Source organism: Cimex lectularius, unplaced genomic scaffold (assembly GCF_000648675.2).
Source record: "Cimex lectularius strain Harlan isolate CLEC.00 unplaced genomic scaffold, Clec_2.1 scaffold252, whole genome shotgun sequence".
NCBI lineage: Eukaryota > Metazoa > Arthropoda > Insecta > Hemiptera > Cimicidae > Cimex > Cimex lectularius.
This window is the reverse complement of record NW_019392777.1, coordinates 641,427-654,216: the sequence shown is the minus strand read 5'-3', so window position 1 is coordinate 654,216 and position 12,790 is coordinate 641,427. Positions and strand designations below refer to the sequence as shown.

At 35.4% G+C, this 12,790-nt stretch overlaps 2 protein-coding genes across 3 annotated transcripts; both read left to right on the top strand.

Moving 5' to 3' along the window:
• Positions 1-1,761: 1,761 nt before the first annotated feature.
• On the top strand, positions 1,762-5,382 carry LOC106673608 (male-specific lethal 1-like 1). Of its 2 annotated transcripts, none has more exons than XM_014405775.2 (5): positions 1,762-2,513; positions 3,952-4,207; positions 4,266-4,587; positions 4,710-4,925; positions 4,983-5,382. In XM_014405775.2, the coding sequence occupies exons 1-5, from the start codon at positions 2,301-2,303 to the stop codon at positions 5,050-5,052; spliced, it is 1,077 nt and encodes a 358-aa protein (XP_014261261.1). In that variant the 5' UTR covers positions 1,762-2,300; the 3' UTR covers positions 5,053-5,382. The 2 variants fall into 2 exon arrangements, with proteins under 2 accessions (XP_014261261.1, XP_014261262.1); XM_014405776.2 differs by having other exon boundaries at positions 1,768-2,513; positions 4,272-4,587.
• A 4,117-nt stretch (positions 5,383-9,499) lies between these two features.
• LOC106673596 (EKC/KEOPS complex subunit TPRKB-like) lies at positions 9,500-10,281 on the top strand. The gene has a single exon (XM_014405745.2). It carries the CDS (start codon positions 9,661-9,663, stop codon positions 10,165-10,167), a length of 507 nt encoding a protein of 168 aa, XP_014261231.1. The 5' UTR covers positions 9,500-9,660; the 3' UTR covers positions 10,168-10,281.
• Positions 10,282-12,790: the final 2,509 nt, after the last annotated feature.

The following is a 12,790-nucleotide window of genomic DNA, read 5'->3' as shown; positions in this document are numbered from 1 at the left end:
TAACGATGTAAAACAACATGCAGGTTTTAGTCGATGAAGTAGATTACAAATAGTTTTCAGGTTAATAAGTAGATAACGAGCTGTCGAATTTATTAAAAAGTAAGGCAACGGCAGTTTTTAGTCTGTAAAATAGATTACATACCGGTTTCAGGTTGATAAAGTAGGTAATGTATGAGAAGATTATAACGAACTTTCAAATTTATTAAAAAGTATGACAACATGCAGGTTGTAGTGGATGAAGTGGATTCTACGGAGATTTTAGACTAAGTGACATGTGTTACCTTTGTCACCTGTAAGCCCTTGAATAACTTATTTTGACCCATTGAAATCAGAGTATAATCTTCTATTGAAACTAGTGTATAATCTACCTTGGTCTGTTGAAACCTGTGGATAATCTACCTTGTTTTATTGAATCCTGTGAATAATCTATCTCGTTCTGTTGAATACTGTGTTTAATCGACCTCGTTCTGTTGAATCCTGTGTATAATCTTCCTCGTTCTTTTGAAAACTGTGTATAATCTACCTCCTTCTTTTGAAAACTGTATATAATCTACCTCCTTCTGTTGAATCCTGTGTATAATCGACCTTCTTCTATTGAAACCACCAAAATATAATCAATAATGGAGAAGTTTAGTTTTTCAACGGAGATTTGAATTTCCCGCGCTAGGATGTTTAATACATCTTGTTCTGTTGAAACCTGTGTATAATCTGCTTTGTCAACTGAAACTTGAGTATTACCTAATTATAAGGAATTTGTCTTAATTAACTCAGGTGAATCACTTATTTTATTTTGTTACGTTGAAACCCCTGAATAACCTACTTTGCCCCATTAAAACTAATTAGCATTATTGAAACCTGCATATAATCTGCTTTGTCCAACCAACTTTTGTTATATTTAACCACTTCTTTAAATGAAAACGTTAGTACAATCTACCATTTAGATAAATAATTATATCATAATTAATTGAAATCTCTTTTCATCGTAAGAGTACCGACTTTTCAAACGACCTTTTAATTAAACCTGTTGGATCAAACTAATACAATTTTTTTTAAATAGGCAAAAAACCAGCAAGTGCTATCATTGCCTTTATGTAGCTATGTGTGCGTATGTACAGTGGTGTGTGAGTGTGTGTATGTGGATTCGTATGTGTGTCAGTTCTGGGGAGCGCGTACAGCCAGCCTAATTTTGTTGCTTATGTTATTTGTGTGTTAATGTAATGTTCTTGTTATATATAGTTGTATAGTTTTATTTATTTTTTTTAGATACCCGATGATTTTGTCAACCATTTGCTGCTTATCCTGTAGGAGTTGTTTAAGTGGGAGGTGTAAGGAAGATGTGTAAAACCATTGGCAGTTCCTTGGGGGGGCACAAGATGTGTTCGATGGTTAGGCGTTCACCACATAGGCAGACAGGAGGGTCAGTACCTTCCATCAAGAACCCGTGTGTTATTCTTGTGTGTCCAATTCTGAGTCGACAGATGATAACCTCTTCCCTCCTATTCGTTTGATAGGAAGTTTCCTAACCATCCATAAGCTAATACAAAATTGAGTTATTAAGAAATTTTCGTTTGGAATAAAAATTTAGGCCGCATTTCCTCAATTATTATTGTTTTTATGTTAATATTGTGGTGATTAATATTAAAATAAAATCAATAATGGAAGAGTTTAGTTTTTCAACGGAGATTCGAATTTCCCGCGCTTGGTCGGCATGGCCGTTACAGTTACGGAGGCCGATTGATTTTCTTCCTTTTTTTCTTCATATTGTAATTATACTTTAATGGGGTTTTATAATTTTATTTTTCAGTTTGGGGTTTTTGTCGGTGTTTAAGTGGGTTGAAATGTGTCGAAAGTTGTGTAGCGCCCGTAGTCGTAGGGGACAACATAACCTGAACGTATTCGGGGCGCATCTCTCGGTTTCGGTTAAAAATAAAAGTGTGGCTTGTTCGGGTGTTTGTTTACGATAAAAGGCGTGTTTTTTCTCCCAATTTTGAGTTTTTCCGGAGTTTTCCGAACCTTTTTCCCTCGAATAGGCGTAAAAAGAAAAGTACGATTTTGAAATATACAATCCTAGTGGGTTGACGGAAGGTAGAATCGACGAAACCGTCTCCGGAGCAGTATTTCCTCCTGGATATTGACATTCTTTTCTCTATTTTTATTTCCAAGACGGCTTTCGGCATGCCGGTTGATTTTGATCTTTGCTGAAAAATTCGAAATCTATTTCTTTCTCGTTCTTTTTCTTTTTTCCCCTGGACGGAAAATAGAAGAAAACCGCCACAGCCTCATCTCGCAAACGGGACGATATGGCGTTGACGGCAGACGACCAGAGGGACGGCCCGGAGGGCGAAACCCAGGAGGACGAACCGCCGGCCGGCGAGCCCGAACCGACCCCGGCCGACGAGAGGGACAGGATGAAAGACCTACTACTCGCCGACCTCGACTACATCCAACAGATGTACGTTCACTTGAACTCGAAAGACAAGACGATCAGCGATTTAAGACACGAAAACGAAATGGTAAGTTTAGCCCGTTTATACAAAACAATAACAATCTTATAAACAAAACAAACAAGGACAAATCAAATAAATAATGTTAATAACAATTTAAAACATATAACATTTGACCCAGTGGCGTTGTTTCCCTCAAGCTGCCATGTTTTTTCCCGTATTTGTGGAAAAGAGACAAACAATCAACCCATCTTGATCAATAATAACAAGTTTTAATTTCTTGAATCTATAACTATTACATTATAGAATAATAAATAATGAACAAACTACCATTGTTTATTTTTAATACAAGTTTTCACTGTGATTGCATTATTGTGGTAACCGGTGGGGAAGGTTATAAAATAAACAAAACAAATTTAAAAAAATATGATTTTTTTAAACATTAACACAAGTTTTAGTAAAATTTCGGTTTAATACATTTTATCTCTACGACGGTGGGAAAACCGTCCCCATCTTGGCAGGCACAAATCCCCTTCCAGGATCCGTCCTGATCACTTGATCAAGGATGTCTAGCCTCATACGAAATGAAGGCAAAGTGTTTGAAACTGCACGGAGGCTCTGACGGAAGTCAGTGACACAAATGACCCGACCTTGGCATGGGTCGGTCCCTGGGGCCAAAGAGGGAGCCAACATAGACTCTCTGGGTCCTGAATCCTACTATGGCTTAGCCTGCCACAAAAGAGATACATCTTAAAATGGATCCTGGTGGAACAATACCACAGGTATGAGGCAAAGAGATGCATAAAAGGACCATCCGCAAAACTTACAAAAGAATAACTGGAAGGCAACCGCAACTGACCCAGGATTCTGGTCGGACTCTTGACAGGACATGGCCACTTAAGAAAGCACGTGCACTGGATGGGAGTACAGACAGAAGAAACACTGTGAAGGTCTATAATCAGATCGTGTAACTAAGACAAGAAAAACCGCAAGCAAACTCCTACACTAAGGAGCCACTGGCACAGCTATGGAGGCTGATTAACAACCTGAATCTGGCCAGTGAGTTAAAAAAAACAGGGGAGCACAATAGATCTTTGCAGGTCGAGGTGCAGTGGGCCTTGTGGCCGCCTCTTTTATCCCTATCCCTATCGTATTGTGCCTGGTGCATCCGGTAATGATGCTGGAGACTGCACACGTCTTTCATTGTACGGTAGAATATGGCTATGAGTGACATACCCCATATATTTACAAAAGCAAATTCCACACCATGATGGACGCAGCTGAATGCCACATGGTCATCCATCAAACTGTGGGAAAACCCTTCATAATATGCTTGGTTTTGTTCATTGCGGTCTCAGACTTAGGAGAAAAGCCTCTGTCTATCCCAGGAATAAATAAAATACACAAACAATTAAAAACGATCAATATTGATAGGAAGGTCATACCCCGTCAGTCTTGTAATGGTTTAATAATTTCAATAATACTAATATGCAAATACATATTCCAGCTCAAGAAGAGGATTCACAGGATGGGGAGGCGTGTTTCGCTCACGAAGATGCGCAACGTCCACCAGAAGAGGTCAAGACTCGGGAGCGCCGGCGGCGTGAAGAAAGAGTTCATGATCCATGACAAAAGCATTGAAAGGATGGGGAAGCGGCAGAGGCTAGAGGGCGAGGCGAATGACCCGGCCCGGAAGAAAAAAAAGCCTAAAGACGAGAAGAAAGACCATTCGGACAAGGAAAAGAAAAAAAAACGTAATAAATGTAAGGCATTTTAAACTTTTTTTTCCCCAATATGTTAACATATTTTGATGAAAATTAGTTCTAGATGACGGTAAGGAGTTACAAGTGCACAACCTCGCGCACTCCTTGAAGATGCAAAGTGAAGCGTCGATTGGGCCGCTCCTCCAACGATTCAGCAAACTGACCGTGACATCGAGTGCCTATTATACGTCTGTTGGAGAGAAATTGACACCGATGATCCCATCGTCAGAGCCGTTCAAAGTTACAACACTCGAGGTGCCAAAGTGGACGATAAAAGCATACACAAGCTGTTTCACAATTGATGGGACTGAAAACCTGAGCGATGATGTGTTCGCAAGGCGTCATTTCAGGCTCGCAATTGATGAAAAAAGGAGGAAACGGTAGATTTATTTTATTTTTTTATATATATTTATATTTTTTTTTTTTTTTAATTGTTAATATAAGCCTGTACATATACTTGTAATACTAATAATAGTAACTATATTATTATTATTATTCAAAGGTGGGATGTCCAGAGGATAAGAGAGGAAAGGAGGATAGAGAAACTGAAAGAGCGAGAGCTGAAGAAAAACGCGAAACAGGAAGCGCTCAATAACCCGACACCGATACAGTCATTCTGGCCCAACCCTGAGGAGATAAACGACCGCCTTTCACTCATAGTCATGGAAAAGATCCCTGTTGCCGTATTCGGCATACCGATACCGTATTCCACTGAGTGGTGAGTTTCATTCATTTTATTAAATATGATCAGATTAAAATTACTTTTTTCTTTCAGCGAACCTACCCTTTGGTGGCAGAATGGCAAAGTACAAATGAACGCCAAGACGAAAAGGCGAAAAAGATAAGATTTATTTCTTCTGCAGCTTTGAAGAAATTAATTTATTTTTTTATTTATAAAAGAAAAAGGAGAAAAAATATTCTCGCAGGTTTTATAAAGTTCTTTGGCCCGATATAGTTTGTATTATAAGATAGGTTATATTTTTTCAAAAAAATAAATAAATAAAATAAAACCACCAAAAAAAACAAGACCTTTTTGTGTAAATATTATAAAATAAAATAAAAGTGGAAAGAAAAACTATCTCGTCTTACCTCCACTTTAGACTGTTTACTTAGATGAGGATTGTTATTTCAACTGATAAAAATTTAACAAAAATAATAAAAATTGGTTTAATGTTGCTGTTTTCTTATTTGCCCAATTTTCTCAAGGAAAAAATCAGATTAAGTGAATGTGGAATGTTTCAGGGAATTTTTTTTTCAGTGATTTCAATCTCGAAGACAGGGAAGGTCTCGGTAGGCCTGTTGTGGACAACGACCAACTCAAAACATTGTCTGAACAAAATTTACGTAAGACAACATGGAAAATTGCAAAAGGCCTAATGTAGACCACTCAACTTTTGTTTGCCATCTGGAGCAAATTGGTAAAGAAAATCAATAACGGAAGCCCAAATAAATTGACACTTCGAAATTTGCTCGTATCTTCTGTTGCCAAAATGATCCTTTTCTCGATCGAATCATCACGTGCAATGAGAGATGGATTCAGTACAACAGGAAGTGTACAGGTTAGTGGTTGGACAACGATGAAGCACCATAATACTTCCCGAAACCGAACCTGCACACAAAAATGTTTATGGTGACTATTTGGTGGTATACTGCTGGTTCCCTATAATTTCCTGAATTATGCCAAAACTATCACAGCAGAGAAATATTGCCAATAAATTGACAAAATGCACAGAAAACTGCAATGTCTTTGTCCAGTATCAGTAAACTGTAAGGGGCCGATTTTGCTTCACGACAATGCCAGGCCACATGTTGTAATGCACAGAACGTAAGGACTTAGGATATGAAACTCTCACCGACAGACTTCCACTTTTTTAAGCATTTGATAAAATCTTGAAAGATAAAATTTTTAGAAAACGCAGTGAATACCCCTTCCAAGACTCTTGTAAGTCAAAATAAAGGTTTTTATGTCAGCTGAATAAAAGTGCTTATTGCATGTTGACAAAGATGTATAGATTGTGACAGAAAATATTTTGAATAAATTTTCTTTATCTTATAAAAATGAAAAATAGTTTCAACTGCCTTTTCAAAATCTGCATTATTTTTGCACCAGCCCAATAGAAGCTGAAAAATAAGGAGGTTCGAAATAAGTGGTCAAATCTGAAATAGTAAATATTTTAAAACAAAAAGTTGTTTGATGGTGGGCTTTGGCGTATGAGTTTGTGAACACATTGAAATCAGGGCTGCTAACCTACAATACCCAAACTCAACAACCAAAACTCATACAGAAAACAGTACTTTTGAAATTGTCCACTTAATCTATTAGTTTAAAGGCACAATATTTAAATAATAAAACAATTGGCTAGCATTAATTAAAATAAAATTATGTATTATTTATCGGGTGTTTATTTGTGAGGATTGTAATATTAAACAACTGAAGTGGGTACCAAAGTTGGGTACAGCAATGTCTGAGTGGGTCAGACATATTGCCCCAGTACCATAGTAGTCTTCGGTTTGAATCTCAGCATAGCCTTTTAATTTTGAATGATATGAAAAAAAAGGATTGTAAAGTGGTTTGATCTTTCGTCCACGATGCTCAAAGTAGTTGAGCCTAAACCATCATGTACAACAGGGATTGTTTTACTTTACCAACCAGCCATGTCAAAAAAATCAAATAGTAAAAAAAAAATTCAAAGAATCACAAACTTATCGAAAGCAGTGAACATTTTTTAACAATGAATTTTTCATTTATAATAATTATATAGAACGTGACTCACCTTGGATTTCCTTCTTTGGGGTCTTGCAGCCTTCTGAATCAACATCTGGTCTGGCTTATTTAAATACAAAATCAGGTCTGCCAACATACAAAGCAATACATTTTTAAACTATTAGGTACAATATTTAAAATAAAAAATTAAAATTTCAATTAATTAAGGTTTTTAGTTGAGATAAAAAAAGTCAGTGTCACAAGCGGGATTCGAACTCACGATCTTTGGCTAGATATACCGCTGCTCTACCACTTGAGCTGTCATGACCTCGATCCACTCAAACACTAACTTCCCATCTCAACCTCACCTTTTGAATTTTCCCTCCTTAATTAAACACTTAACATTAATTAAAATTTTAGAACGTATTATTTTCTTAATTGTTTATTTGTGAATTTTCAATAACCAGACTCGTGAAAAATGATTGAAATTAAATTTTACAGAAAAGAGCATTCAATAAATCACAAACTTGTCAAAAACAGAGAACATTTTTAAACGTTGAATTTTTCACTTAAAATAATTAATATAAAAGTTTGATGACTTACCTTGGACCGTCTTCTTCTTCGGGGTCTTGCAGCATACTGAACAACCGACATCTGATCTGGCTTATTTAAATAAAAAAAGCAGGTTTGCCAACATTAAAACCCATAATATACATGGGTGCCTACACAGAAAACAATCCTTTTTAAATTATTAGGTACAGTATTTAAATAAAAAAATTAACTATCATTAATTAAGATTTTAGAATGTATGTCTTACCTTGGAGCTTGTTCTTCTTCGGGGGCTAACTTATTAATGCTAGTTAAAAAAAAAAAAAAAAAAAAAAAATGGTTTTACTGGAAGTATTCACCAAATTCTAAATTCACCTTACTTAACTGTTTTATTGTGTAAATATTGCACATTTTAATAATGAAATTGAGGAAAACAATCTGTTGGTACTCCTGTATTTTCTGGGTTTAATATTGGCAGACCTGCTTTTGTTTTTAATAAGCCAGATGTTAGTTGTTCAGAAGGCGTTAAGACCTCGAAGAAGGAAAATGAGGTCCAAGGTAAGTCATCAAACCTTCTATTTTATAATTTTCTTAATTTTTTTAAATGAATGTTTAAAATTGTTCTCTACTTTCGATAAGTTTGTGATTCATTGAATACTCTTTTCTGTACAATTAATTTCAATCGTCCTTGACAAGTCCGGTTATTTAAAATTAAAATCTTCACATGTAAACAATTAAGGAAAATATATTATTGTTAATTATTGATAGTTAATCGCTTTGTTACGTAAACATTGTATATTTAAGCTAACAGTTAAACGTAAAGTTTAATAAATATTGTTTTCCATGTTGGCTACCTTGATTGCATGGGTTTAATGTTGGCAGCCATCCACGCGTCAGATGAGATTTGTTTTGATAGTTAATCTTATAACTATAGTGAATTCTTATACACCAATATCATTAATCAAATTCAATATAGATAATGTACATATATCATCACATCACATTCCACACATCAAATATTTTTCACATAGTCTAATTTTCCAACAATTTAACTTTTCTTTTCCTATTTATCCCTTTCTATATAATCCTGAAAGGACATAAGGAAATAAAACAGCAATATTGCACTGGCACTCTTAACCGATACGCAAGAATGGCACAATTACACAAAAGACAAACACTTTGACTGAGTAGAAATACTTTGATTGAATATAAACCAATATATTTTGCATTGTATAAATTAACTTTTTCCACATCCTACATGTATTTGTTAAATGTAAACAATGTTTGTAAATCCCAGGCCCTGAAGATGATCTCAATAAAGATCTAAATGTTGGCACGATAAAGAAAATGGTTTTCTGAAACCTACATCACACCAGACCGCATCTCACGATTTCTGAATAATTGTTTTATACGTTGTATCATATGTTATTGATATCAAATTTGGTTTATGATATTAGCTTAGCTGCGGCTGATTTAAGTATGCCTGTTCGGTAATTGATGCTGTGTTTATCTCTGTTGATGTAAACCATTTCTAAAAAGTTATGTTTATATTATAGTTATGTTAAGTTAATATTTTTTGCAATCATAGATATGTTGTTTTACCCTCTTTTCCAGGTATTGAAATATAATTCCGATGTAAATTGCCCGACAATTTTTACAATTGATATTGTAAATTACTTAAATTCACTAATTTCGTGGTCCGGTTGACCAATTAATATATTACAATTAATTGAGGTTTTTAGTTGAGATAAAATTGTAAATTACATCAGACTTATTTGTTATAAGTTTGGGATGCTTAATTTTGGAAAAAAGGGTGTGAATTGTTTTATAGTTTTTGTTATAATTCTAGGGCTAGATGGTATTTAAATGTCTTTAATTCACCCATCAATGTCTTTTTATACTGAAATGTGTAAAATGGCAAGTGTGGTTTGTAATTATTCTCATATATGTTGTATATTTGTAATTTTTTAAAATTGCTTTTAGTCTTTCGACTTGGTAATGTTGGTACACCTGTTATTATCAAGATAACAGTAGATAAAACCTTCATTAACATTACATGACTTGATAAAGCTGTTTACAAATCGTTGTTTTTTACTTAAACTGTATTTTAGGTTGTTCGTTGTATTTTTAAATAAAAAAAAATTATAATTGAAACGGTTCTCGAGGTAAGAGAGGTAATAACAACGTTTGGGTTAAGAAGATGAACGAGGAACACGTCGTGAGTTTCACTGTACTCGGTGTGGAGACGAATATAGCTTGTATCGCGGTCGAGGACGACACACTCCAAGCCCTCCTGTCTAAAGGTGAGCTCGATTGCTGCCTGGTGAAGAGGATCCTCGTCGTCGACGCGAAGCAGCTCCTGACCGCCGCCCACCGGGCCCTCGCCGCCAAGAACTCCGGCACTCTCATAACGAGGAACGTCTACTCGGAATTGCTGTACAACCTATCACCGTCGAAGAACATCACGCAAAGCCTGAGGACTTTCGGGGCCGAACCGTCGGACAGGGAGATGGTGTTGGTCAGGTTCGGTCCGAAGGCGGACCTCATGCGTTCTGCCCTGGCATGGCCAGTTGCATCGAGACCGTTCCTCCCCCAGGCATCTGTGTCAAAGATCAAGGAAGTATACGGAATCAAAGAAACTGAAGCATTGTCAACATCTCTGCTCGATTCTATACTAACAAGGATTGCCGTTAAATGTGTCATTTAATTTCAGTACTTTAAACAACAATCAGTTTTTTATTGTTATTATATAAATGTATTTATAATCTTTGATGACCTTTCAATTTTTTTATAATATAACCTAAATGTTTACTTTCAGGTAGCCATTTTGTTTCTTCCAATTGTCTACCTGGCGCTACGACTTTTATGTTAATTTTTCTAATTTATTAGAATAGTAATTATTTATTATTATTAGAAATATTTTTCTAATTGTTAAAAGTAAAGAATTTATCCCTCCTTTCCCTAATAATCCCGCCTATAATAATCCTGAAAGACTAACCAGGTCCAAACGATAAGCCATTCCTCCTTTTTTCCATTGTTGGTCCCTTTCTCCTCGAAGAACCCGACTCTTCACAGAAAAATGAAGTTCTATCCTTACGTCCTTTCCTACTCTCTTAAAATCAAACATAAACAAAAAATAATATCTCACTAACATGACAACAGTTGAAAACACACACAGTACAATAGTGTGTCTATAGTGTGTAAATCATTACTTAAATTCATAGTCAAATCTTGTATGTATTTGTATAATTTAAACAAAATTTATAAATCCCAGGCCCTGAAGATGATATCTGTAAAGATGGAAACATTGGCACGATAAAGAAAATGCTTTTCTAAAAGTATATCACACTGGACCAAACAAAAACCATTAATATCTAACACAACACACAACAGTGATACATCTACACAGAAAACACACTTTGAGTGAGTACAAATACTTTGATTAAACCTAACATTTTTATATTGTGAAAATCATTGTATAAGTATATCTTATATGTATTTGTATAATTTAAACTATGTTATAAATCCCAGGTGATCTCAGTAAAAAAAATGTTGGCATGATAAAGAAAATGTTTTTCTAAACGTCCATCACACGAGACCATACAAAAAACAATATCTTACTAACACTCAAAACAACGCACAACCTTTTTTTTACTGGCTTTAGGTTTCTGCATCAGCCACTGGGCTTTAAAGCTTGAATAAAACATGTGGAGGGAATGCCTCCCGCCCAGTACCAAAAGGGCAGTACGGGGATTCGGATAACTAGCCAGGCGAATCAGCTGGCTTGCCATTTGGTTACTCTACTTCAGGAATAATCTTTCTCGATAACAAGAGACAATGACTTTAAAAACCATTAACATCAAAATAATGTGGAAAAATCCACATCTCCCACACACCCGCAGCATATTTCGCTCTGGAGGAACACTCAGAAACTCCCCATCTACACAGACACAAAGTCAACTAGAGAAAACCTGAATAAATAAATAAATACCCAAATAAATTAATAACAACATAATAAGTTAGTATATGGGGGCATCAGTGGCCGCAACGGTTTAGGCGTTGACACGGTGCCCATCACTGTAAGGTAAAGGTCCCGGGCTTGAATCCAGCAGCCCTGCATTTGAACCCGACATACTTACAAATTTTTTTTTTTTCAAAAACACTGGCACCCTGAGGGTTGATACCTCTGTTGTTGCGAACTCTTGTAAAAACAATTTTTTACCATGATTTACGATTTTTTTTTAAATTTTACGATTTTACCAACCACCATTCTTTTTGTAGCGCATACTATTTGCAAACCATTATTGCGTGGTCAATATCACCTTTTTGCTATTCCATTCTTTTATGTAGGTACACCCTAATTTTGATAATTATTGTAGTTTTTTGGCCATTCTGCTTATAAGACCAAGGATTCCAATTTATGCTGGGGTTTATAGATGTAAAAAAATGCTTCTGTGTGCAGGCTTTTATTTTAATTTATTTTCTTAGTATTAGTTATCACTGCTCAAGGAATAATTAATTAGGACAAAATTGGAAGCTAATCATTCTATAAGTAAAAGCTGTGGGGGTTCACAACTTTCAAAATCCATTAGTTTTATTGGAGTATCTGATAAACATCCTAAGCATCTAATACATTTATTTCTGAACACTTAGGCAATTTAAGCGTACTTTGCTGTCATTACCGAAAAAGTTGATCCAAAATCTGTTACACTTTATACGCATAACCTGTGTAACAGAAGAGCTGTGTCAGGATCGGCACCCCAACTCTGAGAAAATCTTCTGAGAATATTTGTATCTATTGTACTCTTCTATGTTTTATTACACACTGGCCAACTGTTAAACAACCTGTATCTTACTTGCTATATATACCTTTTATCTTATCCTCTCCTACTTGCAAGAATCTGCATCTACGTACACACAAAACGTGTTTTGAGGTTTCTTCTTCTTGGTAATATTGTCAGTGTCTGTTCTCAGCCGTGTATGTGCCTACTTAGGCGTCACTGCCTCCTGTTGCCGACACCTTATTACAAAGAGGTTTGACCCCTTGCCTGAGATACTCAAAAGGTAGTTGAATGTTAAGCCCTCCTTTATGACAGGAATTATTTTACTTAATTCTTAATGATTGTCTGTTCACCTGTAACTTAGTACTTTTTAAACTGATATGGGTACAATCAAGGATTAATTAAATGCAACAGGTAATTTTCCTTTTTTTTTTAAGAGAAAAAGACATTTATTTCATTAACATTTCCAATACACAAAAGGAAGAATTTTTTTTAAATTTTTATATATAGTTTATAATAAATATCACTCACATAGACATCCGTTATTTT

Excerpts from the sequence above, each read along its gene's own strand:
- LOC106673608 (XM_014405775.2), top strand. The coding sequence starts at position 2,301 with ATGGCGTTGACGGCAGACGACCAGAGGGACGGCCCGGAGGGCGAAACC. Across the intron at positions 4,208-4,265 it reads GAAAAAAAAACGTAATAAAT|TTCTAGATGACGGTAAGGAG; the intron begins GTAAGGCATTTT and ends GATGAAAATTAG. Across the intron at positions 4,588-4,709 it reads GATGAAAAAAGGAGGAAACG|GTGGGATGTCCAGAGGATAA; the intron begins GTAGATTTATTT and ends TATTATTCAAAG.
- LOC106673596 (XM_014405745.2), top strand. The coding sequence starts at position 9,661 with ATGAACGAGGAACACGTCGTGAGTTTCACTGTACTCGGTGTGGAGACG.